Consider the following 21,205-nt stretch of genomic DNA (forward strand, 5'->3'; position numbering starts at 1 on the left):
TTGCAAAAGGGAGCATTTTTCTGGCCAAGCTTGACCCACAGGACTGCATTTGCCCAGAGAGGCTGTATTTTTCCACTGTGCACCAAGACACAGGCCTTACCAGACACTGCACTCAATCTGCACTTGATCCCTAGCCCTTAGGGCTGTGCCTGGCCCACATAAATGCCTAATAAGTAGCTATTGAACAAATAAGTTAACATCATTATCTTTCTATCTTTGTAAACGTACTAATACACATTCATTTTGTCGTAAACATGCATATTCAGCCTTGTGCCTTTTTTGTCAGCTTTTATTATTAAGAATAAGACTGCTATTTGTCCTTGTAAAGTCATTTTGCTTTTCTTTTATTTCTTTGAAGTTTATTCCCCAAAGAGAAATAACTAGGTCGAAAAGTAGAAACATTTCTATAACTTTTGGAATACATGGGCAGATGATTCTCTAGAAAAATTGAACCAATTTATGATACAACATGCAATATAAAGCTATTTTTCCCTAGCATCAGTGATATTACCTCATTACTCTCACTGGTTTTGCATCTTAATAGGTTGTTTTAATTTTCATTTCTCTAAATAGTGCCTAGGAAATAATAGGTCCTTAATAAATATTTTCCAAATGAATTAATTTCCTCTGGGCCTATTTATTTTCATAAACGTGATCATTTACTTTCTGCATTTCTTTCATTGTACAACATTCTTTTTTTTATCACACATAACGGGTTGTTGAGTAGAATTTAGGCAGTGATATGTTTTAGGAACTGACTCATTTGAAAAGACCCCAATGATAGGAAAGATTGAGGGCAGGAGGAGAAGGGGACAACAGAGGATGAGATGGTTGGATGGCATCACCGACTCAATGGACGTCAATTTGAGTAAGCTCTGGGGAGTTGGTGATGGACAGGGAGGCCTGGCGTGCTGCAGTCCATGGGGTCACAAACAGTCAGACACAACTGAGCGACTGAACTGAACTGATATTTTATATACTCTGAATTTCATTTAAAGTATTTAAGTTCTGACTTCCACCAGTTATATTGGTCTAATCACCCATTCCGCATATTTAGCAGAATATTTAACAAATATTTACTCTAAACCATTGTGAAAAGGCCAACTATTTTGCAAAATAATTTTAAACTTCTTTGTTCCCTCCAAACGTTTGCCTGTTTCTCCTAAACACTCACTCAGTTTTCAAAGTGAGAGTACCAAGATAGATGTCTGGGCTTCCCAGGTGGCGCTAGTGGTAAAGAACCCACCTGCCAAAGCAGGAGACAAAAGAGATCCAAATTCGATCCCTGAGTCAGGAATATTCCCTGGAAGAGGACATGGCAACCCACTCCAGTATTCTTGCCTGGAGAATCCCATGGATAGAGGAGCCTGGAGAGCTACAGTCCACGGGGTCGCATAACCAGACATGACCGAAGCGACTTAGCCCATACAAGCACATAAGGTAGATTTTTAGTTATTTTGGACTATTTTAATTCCATATGTTTATTCTTCATCAGAATAACTCTGTTATTCCTTCCTCCACCACACTGCCTTTCCTAAAATATGGAAATAATAGATACTTCATTGGAAGTATGAAAGGGGTAAGAGGACTGATTAATATTGAAGGAGAAAATTTTATTTCCACCTTTTTCTAGCTCAATCCTGTGAACACTACCTATCTTTTTAATGATGTGTTTGTATTTTCACTACATTTTTAAAGAGACAGTGTCTTTTATTCTGTAACATCTTTTTCCTTAGAGCAAAGAGCAACCCTCGCCTAAGTTTCACATATCTTGTGAATAACTTTGTTATCAGTTCACTTCAGTTCAGCCGCTCAGTCATGTCTGACTCTTTGTGACCCCATGGACTGCAGCACGCCAGGCCTCCCTGTCCATCACCAACTCTCAGAGTTTACTCAAACTCATGTCCATTGAGTCGGTAATGCCATCCAACCATCTCATTCTCTGTCATCCCCTTCTCCTCCTGCCTTCAAATTTCCCCAGAATCAGGGTCTTTTCCTATGAGTCAGTTCTCCACATCAGGTGGCCAAAGGATTGGAGTTTCAGCTTCAGCATCAGTCCTTCCAATGAATATTCAGGACTCATTTCCTTTAGGATGGAGTGGTTAGATCTCCTTGCAGTCCAACGGACTCTCAAGAATCTTCTCCAACACCACAGTTCATAAGCATCAATTCATCGGTGCTCAGTTTTCTTCAAAGTCCAACTCTCACATCCATACATGACCACTGGAAAAACCATAACCTTGACTAGACCGATCTTGGTTGGCAAAGTCATGTCTCTACTTTTTAATATGCTGTCTAGTTTGGTCATAACTTTTCTTCCAAGGACCAAGCGTCTTTTCATTTCATGGCTGCAGTCACCATCTGTAGTGATTTTGGAGCCCAAAAATATAAAGTCTGTCACTGATTCCATTGTCTCTTCATCTATTTGCCATGAATTGATGGGATCAGATGCCTTGATCTTAGTTTTCTGAATGTTGAATTTTAAGCCAACTTTTTCACTCTCCTCTTTCACTTTCATCAAGAGGCTATTTAGTTCTTCTCTTTCTGCCATAAGGATGGTATCATCTACATATCTGAGGTTATTGATATTTCTCCCAGCAATCTTGATTTCAGCTTGTGCTTCTTCCAGCCCAGTGTTTCTCATGATGTACTCTGCATATAAGTTAGATAAGCAGGGTGACAATATACAGCCTTGATGTACTCCTTTCCCTATTTGGAACCACTCTGTTGTTCCATGTCCAGTTCTAACTGTTGCTTCCTGACCTGTATAGAGGTTTCTCAGCAGGCAGGTCAGGTGGTCTGGTATTCCCGTCTCTTGAAGAATTTTCCACTGTTTGTTGTGATCCACACAGTCAAAGGCTTTGGCATAGTCAATAAAGCAGAAGTAGATGTTTTTATAGAACTCTCTTGGTTTTTTGATGATCCAGTGGATGTTGGCCATTTGATCTCTGGTTCCTCTGCCTTTTCTAAAACCAGCTTGAACATCTGGAAGTTCACAGTTCACGTGCTGTTCAAGCCTGGCTTGGAGAACACTGATACTTGTTATCAGTACCATTGTTTAAACTTATATTCAGATGTTCTCAGAACTCCTCATAAAGTGACCACCTGGTAACTAATTCTATGAAAATCAAGGATCTTTACCACTGTTTGGAAGAGCAGCGAGGGAGTAAAGAATCTAATCCTCACAATTTGGCAGAGCTTATCCTGGACAGCCTAGCAGGCTTCCTCCCTGATTTTTTCTGACATCCATAGGCAAATCTGTATCATTTGAACAATAACAATGGCTTCATTAGCAACACTAGAGTTAAGGCATAAAGAAAAGACTTTGCCCTTGAAGCTGACTTGAAGTCAGCTCTGGTCTTGGATTTCAACAGTGGAAAGCATAAGTATCTGTTCTGGAATAAGTCACTTCACTGGACTCTGTACCTCAATTTCCATGTCAACAAGTGTAGGCTGAGAACCTACCTCACCAGTGTGATGTGGTCATTAATGTATGACATCGTTAGCTATTTTCTAGCAGAGTATCATATATCTTCCTGGGTACTTGAGGGGATATAAATAAAACATGGAATAAAAAGTGCATGATATTCTTTTTTTCCTTTCTCCTTTCTTAGAATTTTTACCTAGATTCTTCATTGATCATCCACTTATAAGGCCAATTCAACTCTGAAATCAAGACCTCTTGGGTGAAAGAGGGCTACATGTTTTGTATCTGTGAAATCTGAACCCTTTAACTCTGATGAAAATCCATGCCCAGAGATTTTTCTCAAACATCTAGGTTAACATGGGTTTGCCTTGCAGTAACTTTATGAATATCAAAGTCACGGCAAAGAGCAAGCAGCCTGGGTAGAGGTGACATGAGAACGTCCTCTGATATTTGCTCACCCACAAAAGTTTCATTAGAAGTTATTTTCAGTGAAGTGGTAAAAATATTCAAGCAACAAAGTATTTTCCAATAACACTGAAAAGCTTTAAAGAATAGCTCAAAAAAGCCGACTTAGGTGACCTAATCTCCTACCTTCCAAATATAATCCAGTTGGAAATTTGCTTAATGAGAGTAGATATTTGAAGTTGTGAACTCTCACTCAGCATGGGATATGATTGATATTCTTTCCATAGACAGTATTTAGAGTTGGATTTATTTCTACTACAGGGAATAATTCTATGTGAGAAAATGCTTTTAGTCAAGAAACTTCTTCATTTTAGGAGGCATTCTCATTTTTTACAGTTATCAAGGCATTAATCATTCTGAACTGTGCGTCTCTGTTTAAGAAGTCTGTCTGGGTTTGCATCCAGCTCATCAACAATGAGCTGTGTGACTCTGGGCAAGGTTCCAAACTGAGGTTTCATTTCTTCATGAAATGAAAGTTAAAAGGAGTGATATTAATACATAATTACCTCATAGGATTGAAAATCATTATATGTATTAATATGCAAAAAGAACTTAGAAAAATGCCTGACTCATAATAAATACCCCCAAAATATTAGCTATTACTATTAATATAAAACTCACTATTACTAATATCATTATCAATATTTTCTGGTTGACTAGACAACTAGATAACTTCACTCATGCTTCTCCCACTTCTGAATCACAAGAAACTTGAGGTCAGATAGCTTTTTTTTAATTGAAATATAGTTGATTTACCATATTGTGTTAGTTTCAGATATACAGTGAAGTGACTCAGTTATGCATATATATGTGTATACCTATATTCTTTTTTATCCTTTTCCATTATATTTATTATAAGATATTGAATATAATTCCCTGTGCTCTACATAAGTAATTTTGTTTATCTATTTTATATATGGAGTGTGCATCTGTGAATCCCATCGTCCTGATTTACCTCCTGCCCCTTCTTCTGCGGTAACTATAAGTTTGTGTTCTATGTCTGTGAGTTCATTTCTGTTTTGCAAATAGGTTTATTTGTACTAATTTTTAGAGTCCACATATAAGTAATACAACATTTGTCTTTATCTGACTTACTTCATTTTATATGATAATGTCTATGTCCATCTGTTGCTGCAAATGGCATTATTTCACTCTTTTTTATGACTAATATCATTGTCTGTGTGTGTGTGTATAACACATCTTGTTACCATTCATCTGTTAATGGACGCTTAGGTTGCTTTCAAGTCTTGGCTATTGTAAATAGTGATGCTATAACATTGGGGTGCATGTATCTTTTTGAGTTCGAGCTTTTGTCTTTTCTGGGTATATGCCCAGGAGTGCGATTATTGAATCATATGGTAGTTTTTTAAGGAAACTCCATACTGTTTTCCACAGTGGCTGCACCAATTTACATTCCCACCAACAGAGTAGGCGGGTTTGCTCTTGGTTTGAGGGCAGATATTAATCATCTTTATGACCTCAGAACTTAGCACCATATCTAGGTCATTATGGACTGTGCTATTTCTACACACTCCTAATTTATCTCTAATTTCTCTTCTTCCTCTCCTTTTCAGTTCATACGATGGATTTCTTACATGCTTCTGCATGATTGGCCTCCAAACTGTAATGCTCCGTACAATCTCAAACTCTTAGCAAAAACTGCTAATCAAGAGAACAGTTGAGAAAGGCACTGTTTAGGAGGATTATTTTTCTCTAGATAGTCTGGGTACCACTGAAAACAGAGAGAGATGAGTATCTGATATGCACTACACTGACTGCGCTTCCCGCCCACAGAATTGCTCTGATGGAACTGGACTTTGGAATGACACCTGACGTTTACTGAGCACACATCACAAGCAGTGCTGGCAAACTTAGTTTTGCATCTGTAATAAGAATATGAACATGCTGTTCACCAGTTTACATAGCGGCCTCGCTACTAAAGCCTTCAGGAGGCATCTCTGTCTTAACCTAAGAATTGATCGCGTTTTATGACACAAGAGACTTAACGCCAAATGTGAAGCCCTCTGGTGGCAGAGTTTGCAGTCTTGGGTAAACCCCGTTTTATGTTTCCATTCTTGTTTTCCTTTGCTCTTCCTTTCAGCTTAGGCTCTTTTGTATTCTACTTATCCTTGTGAAGGCCTTCTGCCTTTCAGCTCTGCTGAAAAGGGCTGTGAGGCTGTGTTCCGGTCATATTATAGTTGGTGTGTGCTGTGCACAATTTATGATGCCGTATGTGGCAGCCCTGGAAAAGAACTGGGAATGAATGACTGACAAGGACTATCTGAATATTTCAGCTCTTTCTGATGTACGCACACACCATGCACCTATGTATACACAGCCACATATATAGGCATAGCTGTTTATTGTATATGTGCTTATTACATATTATATGTATATGATGTATGTATATTAATGCAATATAAGTGCACATTATACATATACATATATATAATAGATATATAGTAAATATTATATGTGCATAATATATATGCATATATAATAGATATATATGTAAATATGTTATATACTTACATATATAACCTCCATATTGCTATTTATTTCTGACATTTATCAAGTTTTACACATACAGGTCATCTCACACTAAATATATTAATACCTTTTCCCTCTGACATTCCCATCACTGATTTCATTCACTGATTCACCTTTCTCATGCTAGTAATATGATGGTTAATTTTGTATGTCAACTTGATGAAGCTAAAGGATGCTCAGATAGTTGATAAAACATTATTTCTGGGTGTGTTTGCAAGGGTGATTGGGGAAGAAATTAGCATTTGAATCAGAGATGGAGTAAGGAAGATCACCCTCAGCAATGTAGGAGGAATCCCGACCCACTGAGGGCCTGAGTAGAACAAAAAGGCGAAGAAAGGGTAAATTCACCCTCTCAGCTTGAGTTAGTGCATCTGCCTTCTGCCCTCAGGCATCAGAGCTCCTGGTTCTGGACGTTCAGACCCAGACTTGGACTTCCACCAGAGGCTCCTCTTTCTGCTTTCTCAGGCCTTTGGACCCAGACTGAATTGTTCCACCAGCTTGCTGGTCTCAAGCTTGTATGTGGCAGATGGTGGGACTTCTCAGTCTCTATAACCACGTGAGCCAATGCCCATAATGTATCTCCTTTTATATATACATCTGCGTGTGTGTGTGTGTGCACTCTAAGATTTCTTCTGTTTCTCTGGAAAACCTTGAATAATAAAATGTATTACACTTATTGCTTCTTGTTACAGTTACATACCCCAAATTAGGGTTGAAAACTTCTCAGCCAGGGGTTTTACCTAATTGCTGCTGCTGCTGCTGCGAAGTCGCGTCAGTCGTGTCTGACTCTGTGCGACCCCATAGACGCCAGCCCACCAGGCTCCCCCATCCCTGGGGTTCTCCAGGCAAGAACACTGGAGTGGGGTGCCTAATTACACCTTCATAATTGAATGTCAGGGGTCTATAAACACCCATTTCTCCCTAAAGATAATGATACCTATAGTAGGGGCTAAAAGATGGTCTTGCTGCCCAAAAGAGAGAGTATCTTGCTCAGAAATATACTTACTAAATAGCAAAGTTCAACTATAGTTCAATTTTTAAAATTTTAATTAAATATTATAAATAAAGAAATGGTAGAGTTATCTGGTTCCAAAATCTGTACTCTTTGCACAAAACCATATCCTGCTTTAATATTTTTCCTTTAGGCCTGCTGAATACATAACAGGCGCTCAATAAATGCTTGTGTGATTGGAGTGAACATCTAAAAGGTCTTTAAGTTCTTGTTTAAGGTCCCAGCGACATACCTGGAGTTAGAATCCATCCCATGGTTTTCCGAGCCGTTGCTCTATCCAGTAGTTTTGACCTGGGGACACTTATCATTAACCTCAGCTGTTCACCCTTTAGCACGTGCTCTTTCCGAAACTCTGGGCTTGGAAATATTTAGAGATCTTCTTACTAAGCTACTTAATGAGTGAAACTTTCCATTGGTGGAATGCTGGAGAAGCATTTTGTGGACAGAAGGGGAAAAAAAAGATGCTATTTTAAACATTGCTGAGAGAGTTTGGGCAAAATCCATCTGGCAGACAGACTATTTCTTCCGTTCAAAAACTCATCAAGCGCTCCAAATGTGTAACCTGTAGGCAAGTTTAATTAAAGCTTGAGAAATCTCAAAATAACTTGACATTTAAATATGTTATTTTCTGTTCTGCTGTCAGAGTCTGACATACACAGAGACAATCTCAGGTCCAAATTAAGCCCCTCAAGGCCATCTAGCCCTGCCCAGCCACTGGATTACTCTATTCCAAGGAGATAGGACTGTGAATGAAATAGGTTCGTCCAATCATTGTCCTTCAAATGTTAACATCCATCTCATAGACAGATAGGTAGGAAGACAGATGACAAATAGATGAATGAAAGAGTAAAATTTCTTCCTCTTCCTCAAAAAAAGAAAGAAAGAAAGAAAAGAAATTGAAGGCAGAGCTTGTCTTGGGGAGAATCTCAGGAAAGGACTAAAAAGTAAATAGGGTTTTTTTGGCCACAGAGGAACAAACCTTTAAGTTTTTAATGTGAAATCTTGAGCAAAATAAGTAGGCATTAACATGGTCAACATGTGTGGATTCCAAGGAAATAGTTTCCATCTTGGAGGAGTAAATCCATTCTTAAGTGGCCTAAATGGTCTTGGACTCAAATTTAACATGAAGTTCAGGTAGGAGTCTCTGACGCCTTATGGTGGCCTAACAGTAAAGTTTTCTTCCCTCTATTTTTTTTTTTTTTTTGCCTTCTCTGGTTTTAATTGAGCATTTTATATAATTCTGTTTTTCTCTTAGCACATCTATTATGATTCATTGCAAAAAATTTCAGTGTTTGCAATATACATTTTAAACTAAGTTTACCTTCACATTTACACTACACCACAATCACACATTAGTGAGTGAAGTTGCTCAGTCATGTCCGACTCTTTGTGACCCCATAGACGGCAGCCCACCAGGCTCCTCCCTCTGTGGGATTCTCCAGGCAAGAATACTGGAGTGGGTTGCCATTTCCTCCTCCAGGAGATCTTCCCAACCTAGGGATCAAACCCAGGTCTCCCTCATTGCAGGCAGACGCAGTGGCTTTTCCTGAGCCACCAGGAAGCACACATTATGACATGGCAAAACCCTTCATGGCAAATAGATGGGGAAACAGTGGAAACAGTGACAGACTTTATTTTCCTTGGGCTCCAAAATCACTGCAGAAGGTGACTGCATCCATGAAATTAAAGGACGCTTGCTCCTTGGAAGAAAAGCTATGACCAATCTAGACAGCATATTAAAAAGTAGAGACGTTACTTTGCCAACAAAGTTCTGTATAGTCAAAGGTATGGTTTTTCCAGTGGTCCTGTATGGATGTGAGAGTTGGACTGTGAAGAAAGCGGAGCGCTGAAGAATTGATGCTTTTGAACTGTGGTGTTGGAGAAGACTCTTGAGAGTCCCTTGAACTGCAAGGCGATCCAACCAGTCCATCCTAAAGGAGATCAGTCCTGGGTGTTCATTGGAAGGACTGATGCTGAAGCTAAAGCTCCAATCCTTTGGCCACCTGTTGCAAAGAACTGACTCATTTGAAAAGACCCTGATGCTGGGAAAAATTGAGGGCAGGAGGAGAAGGGGACAACAGAGGATGAGATGGCTGGATGGCATCACCGACTCAATGGAGATGAGTTTGGGTAAACTCCAGGAGCCGGTGATGGATAGGGAGGCCTGGCGTGCTGTGGTCCATGGGGTCGCAAAGAATCGGACACGACTGAGAGACTGAACTGACGGACTTAACAGGTAGTCTTATATAGCCTTCCACACCAGCCCTGAAGACATTAATTTCAGTCAGTCAGTTCACTTATCCCTATGCTCAATCACCCAATACACTATTACTTTATTTAAAGTTATACTTTAGATCAATTAAAAATAAGAAAAATAAAACTTTTATTTACCTCTACTTATTCCTTCTCCCATGCCTTTCATTCTTTTTATAGACCTAAGTTTTTAATCTGTATCATTTTACTTCTTCCCAAAGAAATTCTTTCAACATTTTTTAAAAGTAGTTCTGCTAATGTCAAAGTCCCTCAGCTTTTGGTTTTCTGAGAAAATCTTTGTCTCTCCTTCACTTTTGAAGAATCATTTTACTATGCATAGAATTCTATGCATAGATTTTGTTCCTCTCAAGCACAATATTTCACTCCACTCTCTTCTTACCTGTATAGTTTCTGATGAAAAGTTTACCATGATTTTTATTATCATTCCTTTATAACTAATGTTTTCCCCTCTTAGGTCTTTTGAAGGTTGTCTTTGGTTTACTGTAGTTCAAATATGATATGCTTAGGAATGGGGGCGGGAATTTATTCTTCTTGGTATTCTCTGAGCTTCCTGGAACTGTGGTTTGTTGTCTATCATTAACTTGGGAAAGTTCTTGCCACAATTCCCTCAAGTGCTTTTTTTAGTATTAGAGATTGGTAGGTGTGTGTGTGTGTGTCTGTGTGTGTGTTATACTGTTTGAGAATGTCTCACAGTTCTTGGTGTTCTGTTTTTATTCTCATTTCTTTTTCTCTCTTTGTATTTCAGTTCAGGAACTTTCCACACATCTCATGTAATCTTTTCTTGGCCATACTCTGTCTATTGATGAGCCCATCAAAGTCACTATTAAATTTTTGCTACAGTATTTTTGATTTCTAACATTTCCTTTCAAACCTGTCTTAGGACTTTTATCTCTCAGTTTCCATTACCCATCTGTTCTTGAATGATGCCTACTTTTTCCAGTAGATCCTTTAACATATTAATCATGGTTATTCTAAATTCTGTGTCTGATAATTCCAACATCTGTTTTACATCTCAGTCTGGTTCTGATGCTTTCTTTGGCTCTCCCGGCTGTATTTCACTTGTTTGTTAGTGTGCTTTGTGATTTTTGTTAAAAGTTGTGCATGATGCAATGGGAACTGGGGCAGAAGGTTTCAGAAGGAGACGTTCCATTACCCTCACTGGGGGCGGAGCTGTGTTTACAGCGTGGGCGCTAGAGCTTCTAAATGTCTCTAGTGCCCATGTTTCCATATCCTCTGAGGCCTGTGGCCTCCCTTCAACACTCCCGAGAGCAAGTCTGCATTTTGCAGCTGTAATCCACTCTTTTTATACAGAAGCCCCTTTGACCTGGTGCTAAGGTATGGGGGAGAGCTCCGAAGTTGGGATTAAATCTCAGTCTTTGAGGGCACTCATGTCCCTGGGATGCGATCTTCACAGGTCCTTCTTATCCTATGACGTAAGACAGGAAGGCTAGACGTGCCTAGACTGAGAGAAATGCCCTTCCTGAAGGTGGGTAAGACTGTGTAATCTTTTTCCCTGGATGTAGGCCTTTGTGACGGAGAAAAAATACACCCTGGGAGTTTTGTTTTGTTTTGTTTTTTAACAATGATTAATTATCCCCTTTTACTGCCAGAGCAACAAGCAGATCTTTCTTGGCTCTCCACCATGAGAATTTGCTGGAGTTTCTCAACGTCAAACCCCTGAAAGTGTCAGCTTCCCCCTAATTGTGGCCCTCTGAGGTTCTCATTCTCTTGATAGTTTACTCTCAACCTAGAGCAATTTGTCAAAATTACCGTTTAAGTGTTCCCTACCAGTTACAGCTCCAAGGGCTTCTGCCCGGATAAGCAGGTCTGGCCATGACTTTCTGAAATCATCTGATTCTCCAGATTGGGGCGGGAGCTGACCTTGCAACCTCAGTTCTCTGACAGGTCTGAGAAAGTCATTGGTTTTCAGTTTGTTCAACTTTTTCAAGTGGTAAAGACAGGAATGACAACTTCCACGCTCTTTACTTGCCACAGCTGAAACTGTGTTAGTTTTCTGATGATTAACGGCCAGTCAGAATGTTCCATTTTCTGCAACAGCAGCTGGAGAAATCCACATGGTCTGATATCAATCTTCAGGCCCAAGATCCAGGCAGCTTCTCACATCTCATTGCCCCCAAAGGCAGGGCTGTGAAAGCGTGAGCATTCCTATTGCCAGACCGCTTGCTCAGTCTTTCCCACCCCTGGAGATTGTTTTCATTAATGTGAGACTTCTTTCTCCATTTCTAAATGGTTGACTCCAAGAGATTGAATCTCAGTGAGTGTTACCATCTCATTGCAGAGCCTGTGGTGTTTTTTTTAACATTTGAAATGTGTTTTTTTTGTCTTGTTTTCAAAGACCAACCCTTATTTTCTAGATTACTGCTGAATGATAGAAGTTATATTCATTTGTTTCATTCACTCCATTGTTCATTTATTTGATAACAATCTATTGGCTACTTCCAAAAGGCAAAATGCCCCACCTATACCCTGAGAGATATAAAACCCACAATTCTGGAACATTCCAAGTGGGAAGTGGTATGTGAATGACCATTGCTATTGTTTCGCTAAGCCACGTTCAACTCTTTGCAACCCCACGGACTGTAGCCTACCAAGATTCCTCTGTCCATGGACTTTTCCAGACAAGAATACTAGAAAGGATTGCCATTTCCTTCTCCAGGGCATCTTCCCAACCCAGGTATTGAACCTGGGTCTCCTTTTTAGCAGGCAGATTCTTCACTACTGAGCCACCCGGGAAGCCCTAACGACTACATCAGGACAATTTATGACACCGAGAAATAGTCTGATCTGAAACCACTTACAGGAAGAGACTAAATTCACCAGTGTTACCAAAGTATCATTGAGATTTGCTGTTAGAGCTTTATTACTCAGAGTACAGGCAAAAAACAGAATGTACACTTAAGGAAATTAACTAAGAGGACTTTAATAAAGGGATTATAGACAGAAGTCAGTCAAAGAAAATTAAAAGACAAATCTGAGAGTACCCAACAAGAGATGCTGACACATCTCAAAGCTACTACAAGGGAGCTGTTTTCACAGCCAAGCCGAAAGGGGACAAGGGCAGGGTGAGTTACCCAGAAAGAAATCTGTGGGAGTTGTTCTTCTAGGAGATGGCCACGTGTCAGTGGCTGTGGGTTTTTGGTAGAGACTGCAGCCATTGCTAACCGAAGTCCTGGCAGGGCAAGAATGGGGGGGAAATGCTCCAAGACCACCCTCTGCCCGCTTTCTCACTTCCTACTCACACTTCCCATTGGCTCAACCCAAATCAAAGGCAGAGAGCAAACCCGCAGAGCTCCGCTTCCTGGAGGGCAAAGAGGTCAGGAGGGGTGAAAGGTGAGTCTGGAAGAGCAAACGGATGATTCCTACCAGAGAGAGGCGGCACTCCTGGGATCTGGGGGAGAACCTCCCGGGATCTGACGGCTGCAAGGCCTGGATTTGAGGCAGGAGTCAGATGCCAAACATGGTCAAAGCTGCTGCCAATTCCATTGCCACCACATCCTGAGTCTCTGCACAGAATCACCCGAACGCTCACCTCCAGGGAATGACCCCGAAGCGGGATAATTGGCTCTAACACGTGGTGTTTATTTGTTAAAAGATTTTGGTGGAGGGAGATGGAAAGGGTAGCAACGACTTGCTTTCCTCTCTTACAGCCTGCTAGCGGCAAGAGGGGGGAACCGCAGAACTGCCAATGTGGTGGCCCACGGCTTTGCCAACCTTCTAACTCTGGACAAAAAGACCCTCCAAGAAATCCTCGTGCATTACCCAGATTCTGAAAAGCTGCTCATGAAGAAGGCCAGGTACCACCCTTGAAACCTCATTAGAGGAGAAAAAAAAATAACCCCATTAGAGAGGAGTTGGCTTCACTTGACACTGTGCTGAGGGCTGCAACCAACTCTCTCCAGGAGAACCACCTATCAAACTATTGTTTATGCGGTGATACATTGAAAACATCACAGATTAGGAGAAAAGATAGTACTTCTGGGAAGTTTTTCCAGAATCCTCACGACGCTACCTAAAATGACCTTTCTCTCCTGCCCATAGAGTGCTTCTAAAGAACAAAGCTCCGGGCACAGGGGCAACCCCCCCAAACAAAGGGCTGGCCTTTCTCTTCCCACCGAAACAAGAAACACCCAAGATGTTTAAAGCACTTCTGGGAAGCTCTGGAAAAGCGGGTCTTGCAAGACTACTCACATTGAAGAGAGAACAAACCGCTCAGGTAACAGGACAGAGGGAAAGGAGGGCTCTAACAGAGACCCCCGGGTGAAATACACTCAAACAAGCTCCTACTTTCATCCTGTTTCAGACACTGGCATCATCTGGACTCATTTAATGCACAGAATTGCTACATTATATACAGCATTTATTATTATTTACTGTACACCCATGTATCAGCACAGTTAATCCCCCTGGGTTTATTATGACAGTTTTAGTGTTTTGTGAATGTATATGCATATGTACGTGTGTATATATATATATATATATATATGAGAAAAGATGAAAGAGTTAGTCTCTCAGTAGTGTCTGACTCTTTGTGACCGCATGGACTATAGCCCGCCAGGCCCCTCTGTCCAAGGAATTCTCCAGGTAAGAATACTGGAGCGGGTAGCCATTTTAATCTGGACTGATTTTTGTGGGATTCTATATTCCTCAGACGGTAAAGAATCTGCCTGCAATTCAGGAGACCCAGGTTCGATCCTTGGGTCAGGAAGATCCCCTGGAGAAAGGAATGGCAATCCACTCCAGTATTTTTGCTGGAGAATATTTGGCCTGGACAGAGGAGTCTGTCCAGTGGGCCACAGTCCGTGGGGTCACGAAAAGTCAGACGTGACCGAGCACCTGAGCGCAGCGCAGCGCAGCACGCACATGGCTTCCCTGGGGCTCATCTTGTGTTTCCTGTCTTTGTGAAACTGTTTACTCACTAAAATGTGTCTGCAACCTCTAAACCAATATTTAGGGGGTTTGGGGGTATTCACAGGCATACATGTGCAGAGTACCAAAAACTTTAAGTTGCTGGAGGCACATGTTTCCAGCCGAATTTGAACAAGGAGACACTCTGCCTTCTTGTTTCAGCTCTCGCACTGTGAATGGATGAACTTTTCATGGTCTACTTATTGCCATGTTTTTTGTATGTGTATGCATTTTACCCCCTCCCACTATTAAAAATGGCCCTCAAACATAGTGCCAAAGTACTGTGTTCCAGAGGGCAAAAAGACTGTGATGTGCGTTACAGAGAAACACGTGTATTAGATAAGCTGCATCCAGGCGTGAGTCAGAATGCTATTGGCTGTGAGTTCAGTGTAATGAATAAACCATACATATTAAATAAGGTGTTTCTAAACAGAAATGCTTGTAAAACAAGGTTATGTACTGAGCAGTTGACAAAAATGTTAAAACCAGAGGATTGTAGGATTCTAAACCCTCATTACCCCAAAGAGCAGGGTTTGCTAGTTCAGTGTTCACGGCAGCTTTATAGAACAAAACTACCATGAATAATGAGGATCAACTGTATATATATAAACATATATATACCTATAAATATATAAGACATTTTACCAGCCATTTTCACCAGTATTCATTCAATTACTATCACAAAGTCAGAAGTAACTCACAGAGGGCATCACAGCCTTCATGTAATAGCTGAATAAACTAAGATCTAGATCAGTTATTTAGATAAGATCACCATCAACGACAAAGCAAAAGTTATTACTCAGAAATTCAGGCTTCAGCACATATACCAAGCTGTCTCCTAATTCCAAGAAATGTCATGAAACTGAAATGTTTTAGTTTTCCTTTTTTTTTTTTATACTTCTTTGATTCTCATGATAAGTTTATGAGCGCAGATCCTGAAAAACAGAGCAGAGATTCAGGTTTCCTAAATTTAGTTATTATGTTGTCTCTAAAACAGTAAGAGGTGAGTATCTGTGACTCTTTCTGAAAATCGGTAAAGCAAATATTATAAAGTCAATCACACTCAAAAGATTCAAACTTGCCTCTTCCTTTTCCACACACACACAACACTCTGATGAAGATCAGTGTACAACAAATAGCTCATTTAATCGGCAGGCAAATAATAATTTGTGTAAAAGACTTACGGGGTGAACAACTCTATAAGTCAGCATGTTGGCTCTCAGCTCTGTATACGCACCTTCATCCCTGTACAAGCCTCTTTCAAACTAATCTCAAGCATCACCAGCAAATAGCATGGTATGTTTCTTAATGTGAAATTTCTACAGATGACACTAAATGCCAAAGGTTCTAAAACTATATCAGATACCCATGGGGCAAATGGAGAAGACTGTACTAGAAAGGAGACATGAATTTCTCCCTGAGATGCTCCCATGAGCTTATGCAGGAGGGATACCATAGTTCTAGAGTATTTTTAGAGCATTTTTTGGTATTGGGCTAATACTTTTTTATTAAAAGATAAATATTTAAGATTTCATCTTCATAAAATAAATAAGTAAATATTTGAAAAGCAAAGCATCTTGAGCACTAAATCTAATAATTCAGAGACCATGAGTGCCAATGGGAGCAAATTCCTTGGCAGGAACAGAAATGTAATGCACACTGACACTGAATTCAAAGGTGACAGCTCAACCCCATTCTCCAGCACGGCAGACATGATTCCCATATGACGTCAGTCTCTCTTGATGGTGATCCTTAGCTATTGCACATTCATCAAAAGACTCCAACACCCTCAATTATGATTTCAGTACCAATCGACTCTTTTCAATAACTTTCTTCTAGAGAAAAAATGAAAACCAGGAAGAAGAGGATAAAGGAAAAGAATCTGAAGATAAAGAAAAAGAACCAGCAGAGAAACCACTTCAAACATCCAAATGTCAAACGAGTTCCATTACCGCGGAGGAAGCACCCCAGGCAATTAGAAAGGCAGTTTTACCCAGAGGAACTACCCGTCAATCACTCATCATCAGCATGGCTCCTTCTGCCGAGGGCGGGGAAGAGGTTCTGACGATCGAAGTCAAAGAAAAGGCTAAGCAATAAATATGTGATGATCTTTAGATATACTTTAGCTAGTTCCCCGAGAGATTATAGCCAGGATGGGAGTTTAAACTAATGGCAGGAAAAGACCTTGCCGGCACCCTTGAGAAACCATAGGCAAATCTCTAGCTTAGTTTCTAGCGCTTATCTGAGAGTGTGATCTGAAGTAGCAATAAGAAGATTATTAAGAAAAAGATCCCTATTCTCTGTTGTTATCAGCTTTGTGCAATTGGTATTCTCCTAATGGTACCTAGAAGGTTATTTTTCTTCTGTTCTTTCTTAATGATGTTTCTTCCCTCCGTTTTTGATTAGGTTGGTCTTGGCTCTGAAATGATTCACTAGGTTTTTCTCTTAATTGTCTGTGTGTGTGTGTTAAAGTCTTGCACTGCACTGTTAGTCTTGGTTAAATGTTCTATGTGTATGACTCTTACCTCTTATTTGGGGAGTATGAGATTTTAATAAAATGTCAGAAATCAAGTGATTTTTATCCAAGCCAGGGTGATGTCAGTCAAGTATCAGATCACCCAGCAGGTGGAATTAAAGGAAGCAGTCATTATGAACTCAAAGGATATAAAACCCACCTTGCGGAGGAGTCCTCTGAAGGACACAGCTGCTCAGCAACACTAACAATAGTGACAGCGAAGTGTTAGCTGTGCAGGACTCTCTTCAACCCCATGGACTATACCCCGCCAGGTTCCTCTGTCTGTGGGGTTCTCCAGGCAAGAATACTGAAGTGGGTTGCCATTCCCTTCTCCAGGGGATCTTCCTGACCCTGGAATCGAACCCGGGTCTCCTGCATTGCAGGCAGATTCTTGACTCTCTGAGCCGCGGGGAAGCCCAAACCCAAAAGCAAAATCCCATTGCAGCAACGTGTTGGAAAAGCTATATACCCTCTACTAAAGAAGCAAACGTTAACATTTTCCTCCATATCAACTTAAAAGTCTCATCTGGCTCAACAGACTCAAACAGGAGAAATCAGACTGCCCCCATCTTCCAGGAGGCTAAAGTGACATTTCTCAGAAACTTGCAGGCATTTGCTTCAGAAGGTGTCAAATTTGAGCTTCTTGTTTTCAACTTTAGTAAAAACTGACGAGGTTAGGAAGGCAGACTGTACACATGTCAGATTGACATATCCCTGCAATTTCCGGAAACTACATGTACAGCTGTTTACAAAATCTCCGAGTTAATTAAGTGCACTTTAGGAAGTTGTCCTCATGAATCAGCTAGCATTAGCATAATTACCAAAGTCTCATGCTGTGAGGAGGCTAAAAAAGCCAGGCTGCTGTCGGAAGTAATAATACATATAGAATTCCATTCTAATAAATGCCATTAGTGTATAACATTAAGTTCGGTATAATAAGGCTATTTCCAAGTCTCAGAAGATGGTCACTGTAACAGCACTTTGCTGAGAGTGTTTTAACAAATTATATTAGCCAAAAAGCCTACAACACAGACACATTCAGCAAACCATGTATAAATTAATCACTAGGATAAAATGTATCATTTGGTACTCACCATTTTTAAATGCAAAAATGTTAAGAGTATCACAGAGACATGACAAATTTTACAAAAGTTTGGGTGGCATTTTTCCAGAGTTAAGCAAACAGAGAAATTGGTAAATAGTGCTTACCTGATAAATGGGAGTTTGTTGTGGAGAGTGATTACAAGAGCCAGAAAGAAAAGGTAAAAATAGGACCTCTAAAAAGTCTGATAATAGGACAAAAATAAATGAGAAAAGTCCTGAGCTTGTGAATAATAAGTTCTCCCCTTATATTCTATTAAGAAAGTAAAATTAACCTCCATTATGCTCTTCCCCTGTCATCTATTTTCTCTCCCAAGCTATCCTTTTTTAGATAATATCTTCATTCTACCAGACTCTCAGACTCAAATCTAAGAGTAATTAGCAATTCTTCCATTGCTTATATAGTGCACCAAATCCTGTCTCTTTCTTAAATCTTACTAATTTCCCTTTCCTTTTCAACTTCAATGCTAACAATTCAGTTCGTATTTTCTGTTCAACTCAAATAAATAATCACTTTTTACCCACTAACTGCTTTAATCACTTTTTCTTTCTCAGTCCTTCTGCCATGGCTAAAGTTAGGCCTTTCTCAAATACAACTGTCTTAGACCATTTGGGCTGTGTAATAAAAGCACCACATACAGGGTAGCTTATGAACAACACAGTGTATTTCTCACAGGTCTGGAGCTGGGAAGTACAGGATCGAAGCCCAACGTGGTTCTGAGCAGGCTCCTTCTCACTGTGCCTGCACAGGGTGGAAGCGGCAAGGGATCCCTCCAGAGTCTCTTTTATGGAGGCACGAATGCTCTTCATAGGATTTGTGGAAGTGACAAATAGCTTCAACAGATTAAATCTGAAGAATTATGGATGGAATTTCATAACACTGTACAGGAGACAGTGATCAAAACCATCCCCATGAAAAAGAAATGCAAAAAGGCAAAATGGTTGTCTGAAGAAGCCTTACAAATAGCAGAGAAGAGAAGTGAAAGGCAAAGGTGAAAAGGAAAGATATACCCATCTGAATGCAGAGTTCCAAAGAATAGCAAGGAGAGATAAGAAAGCCTTCCTTGGTGATCAATGCAAAGAAATAGAGGAAAACAAGAGAATGGGAAAGACTAGAGATCTCTTCAAGAAAATTAGAGATACCTAGGGAACATTTCATGCAAAGATGGGCACAATAAAGGACAGAAATGGTATGGACCTAACAGAAGCAGAAGATATCTTAATATGGTGGCAAAAATACACAGAAATATACAAAGAAGATCTTCATGACCTGGATAACCATGATGGTGTGACCACTCACTTAGAGTCAGACATCCTGGAATGTGAAGTCATGTGGGCCTTATGAAGCATCACTACGAACAAAGCTAGTTGAGATGATGGAATTCCAGCTGAGCTATTTCAAATCCTAAAAGTTGATGCTGTTAATGTGCTGCACTCAATATGCCAGCAAATTTGGAAAACTCAGCAGTGGCCACAGGACTGGAAAAGGTCAGTTTTCATTCCAGTCCCAAAGAAGGGCAATGCCAAAGAATGTTCAGACTACCATACAGTTGCACTCATTTCACATGCTAGCAAGGTCATGCTCAAAATCCTCCAAGCTAGGCTTCAACAGTTGAATTGAGAACTTTCAGATGTTCAAACGGGATTTAGAAAAGGCAGAGGAACTGGAGATAACATTGCCAACATCTGCTGGATCATAGAAAAAGGAAGAGAATTCCAGGAAAACATCTACTTGTGCTTCACTGATTACACAAAAGTCTTTGACTGTGTGGATGACAACAAACTGTGGGAACCTATTAAAGAGATGGGAATATCAGACCAATTTTCCTGTCTCCTGAGAAACCTGTATGCAGGTCAAGAAGCAACATTTAGAACTGGACATGAAACAAGCAGCTGGGTAAAAATTGGGAAAGGAGTACGTCAAGGCTGTGTACTATCACCCTGCTTATTTAACTTATATGCAGAGTACATCATGCAAAATGCCAGGCTGGATGAATCAAAGCTGGAATCAAGATTGTTGGGAGAAATATCAATAACCTCAGATATGCAGATGACACCACCCTTATGGCAGAAAGTGAAGAGGAACTAAAGAGCCTCTTGATGAAAGTGAAAGAGGAGAGTGAAAAAGTTGACTTAAAACTCAACATTCAAAAAACTAACATCATGGCATCCAGTCCCATCACTTCTTGGCAAATAGACAGGAAAACAATGGAAACAATGACAGACTTTCTTTTTTTGCCTCTAAAATCACTGCAGATGGTGACTGTAGCCCTGAAATTAAAAGATGCTAGCTACTTGGAAGAAAAGCTATGACAAATCTAGGCAGATATTACTGTGCCAACAAAGGTCAATAGAGTCAAAGATATGGTTTTTCCAGTAGTCATGTATGGATGTGAGAGTTGGATCATAAGGTTGAGCACCAAAGAATTGCAGATTTTGAACTATGGTGTTGGATAAGACAATTGAGAGTCCCATGGACTGCAAGGAAATCAAACCAATCCATCCTAAAGAAAATCAACCCTGAATACTCATTGGAAGGACTGGTGCTGAAGCTGAAGCTCCAATACTTTGGCCACCTGATGCAAAGAAGCGACTCATCGGAAAAGACCCTGATGCTGGGAAAGATAGAAGGCAGGAGGAGAAGGGGACAACAGAGGATGAGATGGTTGGATGGCATCACTGACTCAATGGACATGAGTTTGAGCAAGCTCCAGGAGATGATGAAGGACACGGAAGCCTGGAGTGCTGCAGTCCATGGGGTTGCAAAGAGTCAGACACAACTGAGTGACTGAACAAGAACAATAAAGGTTGTTCATGAGAGCTGAATATCTCCCAAAGCACCTCCCAAAGACCCCACCTCCTAACCCTATCATATTGGGGTTAGGATTTCAAATTTGCTGCGACTGGGAAGAGGCAGAGGTGAGGGTCACTAACA

At 40.4% G+C, this 21,205-nt stretch overlaps 1 protein-coding gene across 1 annotated transcript in view; it reads left to right on the plus strand.

The window, feature by feature from the left end:
- Positions 1-17,183, plus strand: part of CNGB3 (cyclic nucleotide gated channel subunit beta 3) — a 175,689-nt gene extending 158,506 nt beyond the window's left edge. The window contains exons 16-18 of the mRNA XM_070477432.1: positions 13,397-13,543; positions 13,788-13,962; positions 16,494-17,183. Of these exons, the coding sequence (XP_070333533.1) occupies positions 13,397-13,543; positions 13,788-13,962; positions 16,494-16,751 (580 nt within the window). The 3' untranslated portion in view covers positions 16,752-17,183. The remainder of the gene's footprint in view (positions 1-13,396; positions 13,544-13,787; positions 13,963-16,493) is intronic.
- Positions 17,184-21,205: the final 4,022 nt, after the last annotated feature.

This window comes from Odocoileus virginianus, chromosome 15, assembly GCF_023699985.2.
Source record: "Odocoileus virginianus isolate 20LAN1187 ecotype Illinois chromosome 15, Ovbor_1.2, whole genome shotgun sequence".
Classification (NCBI taxonomy): Eukaryota; Metazoa; Chordata; class Mammalia; order Artiodactyla; family Cervidae; genus Odocoileus; species Odocoileus virginianus.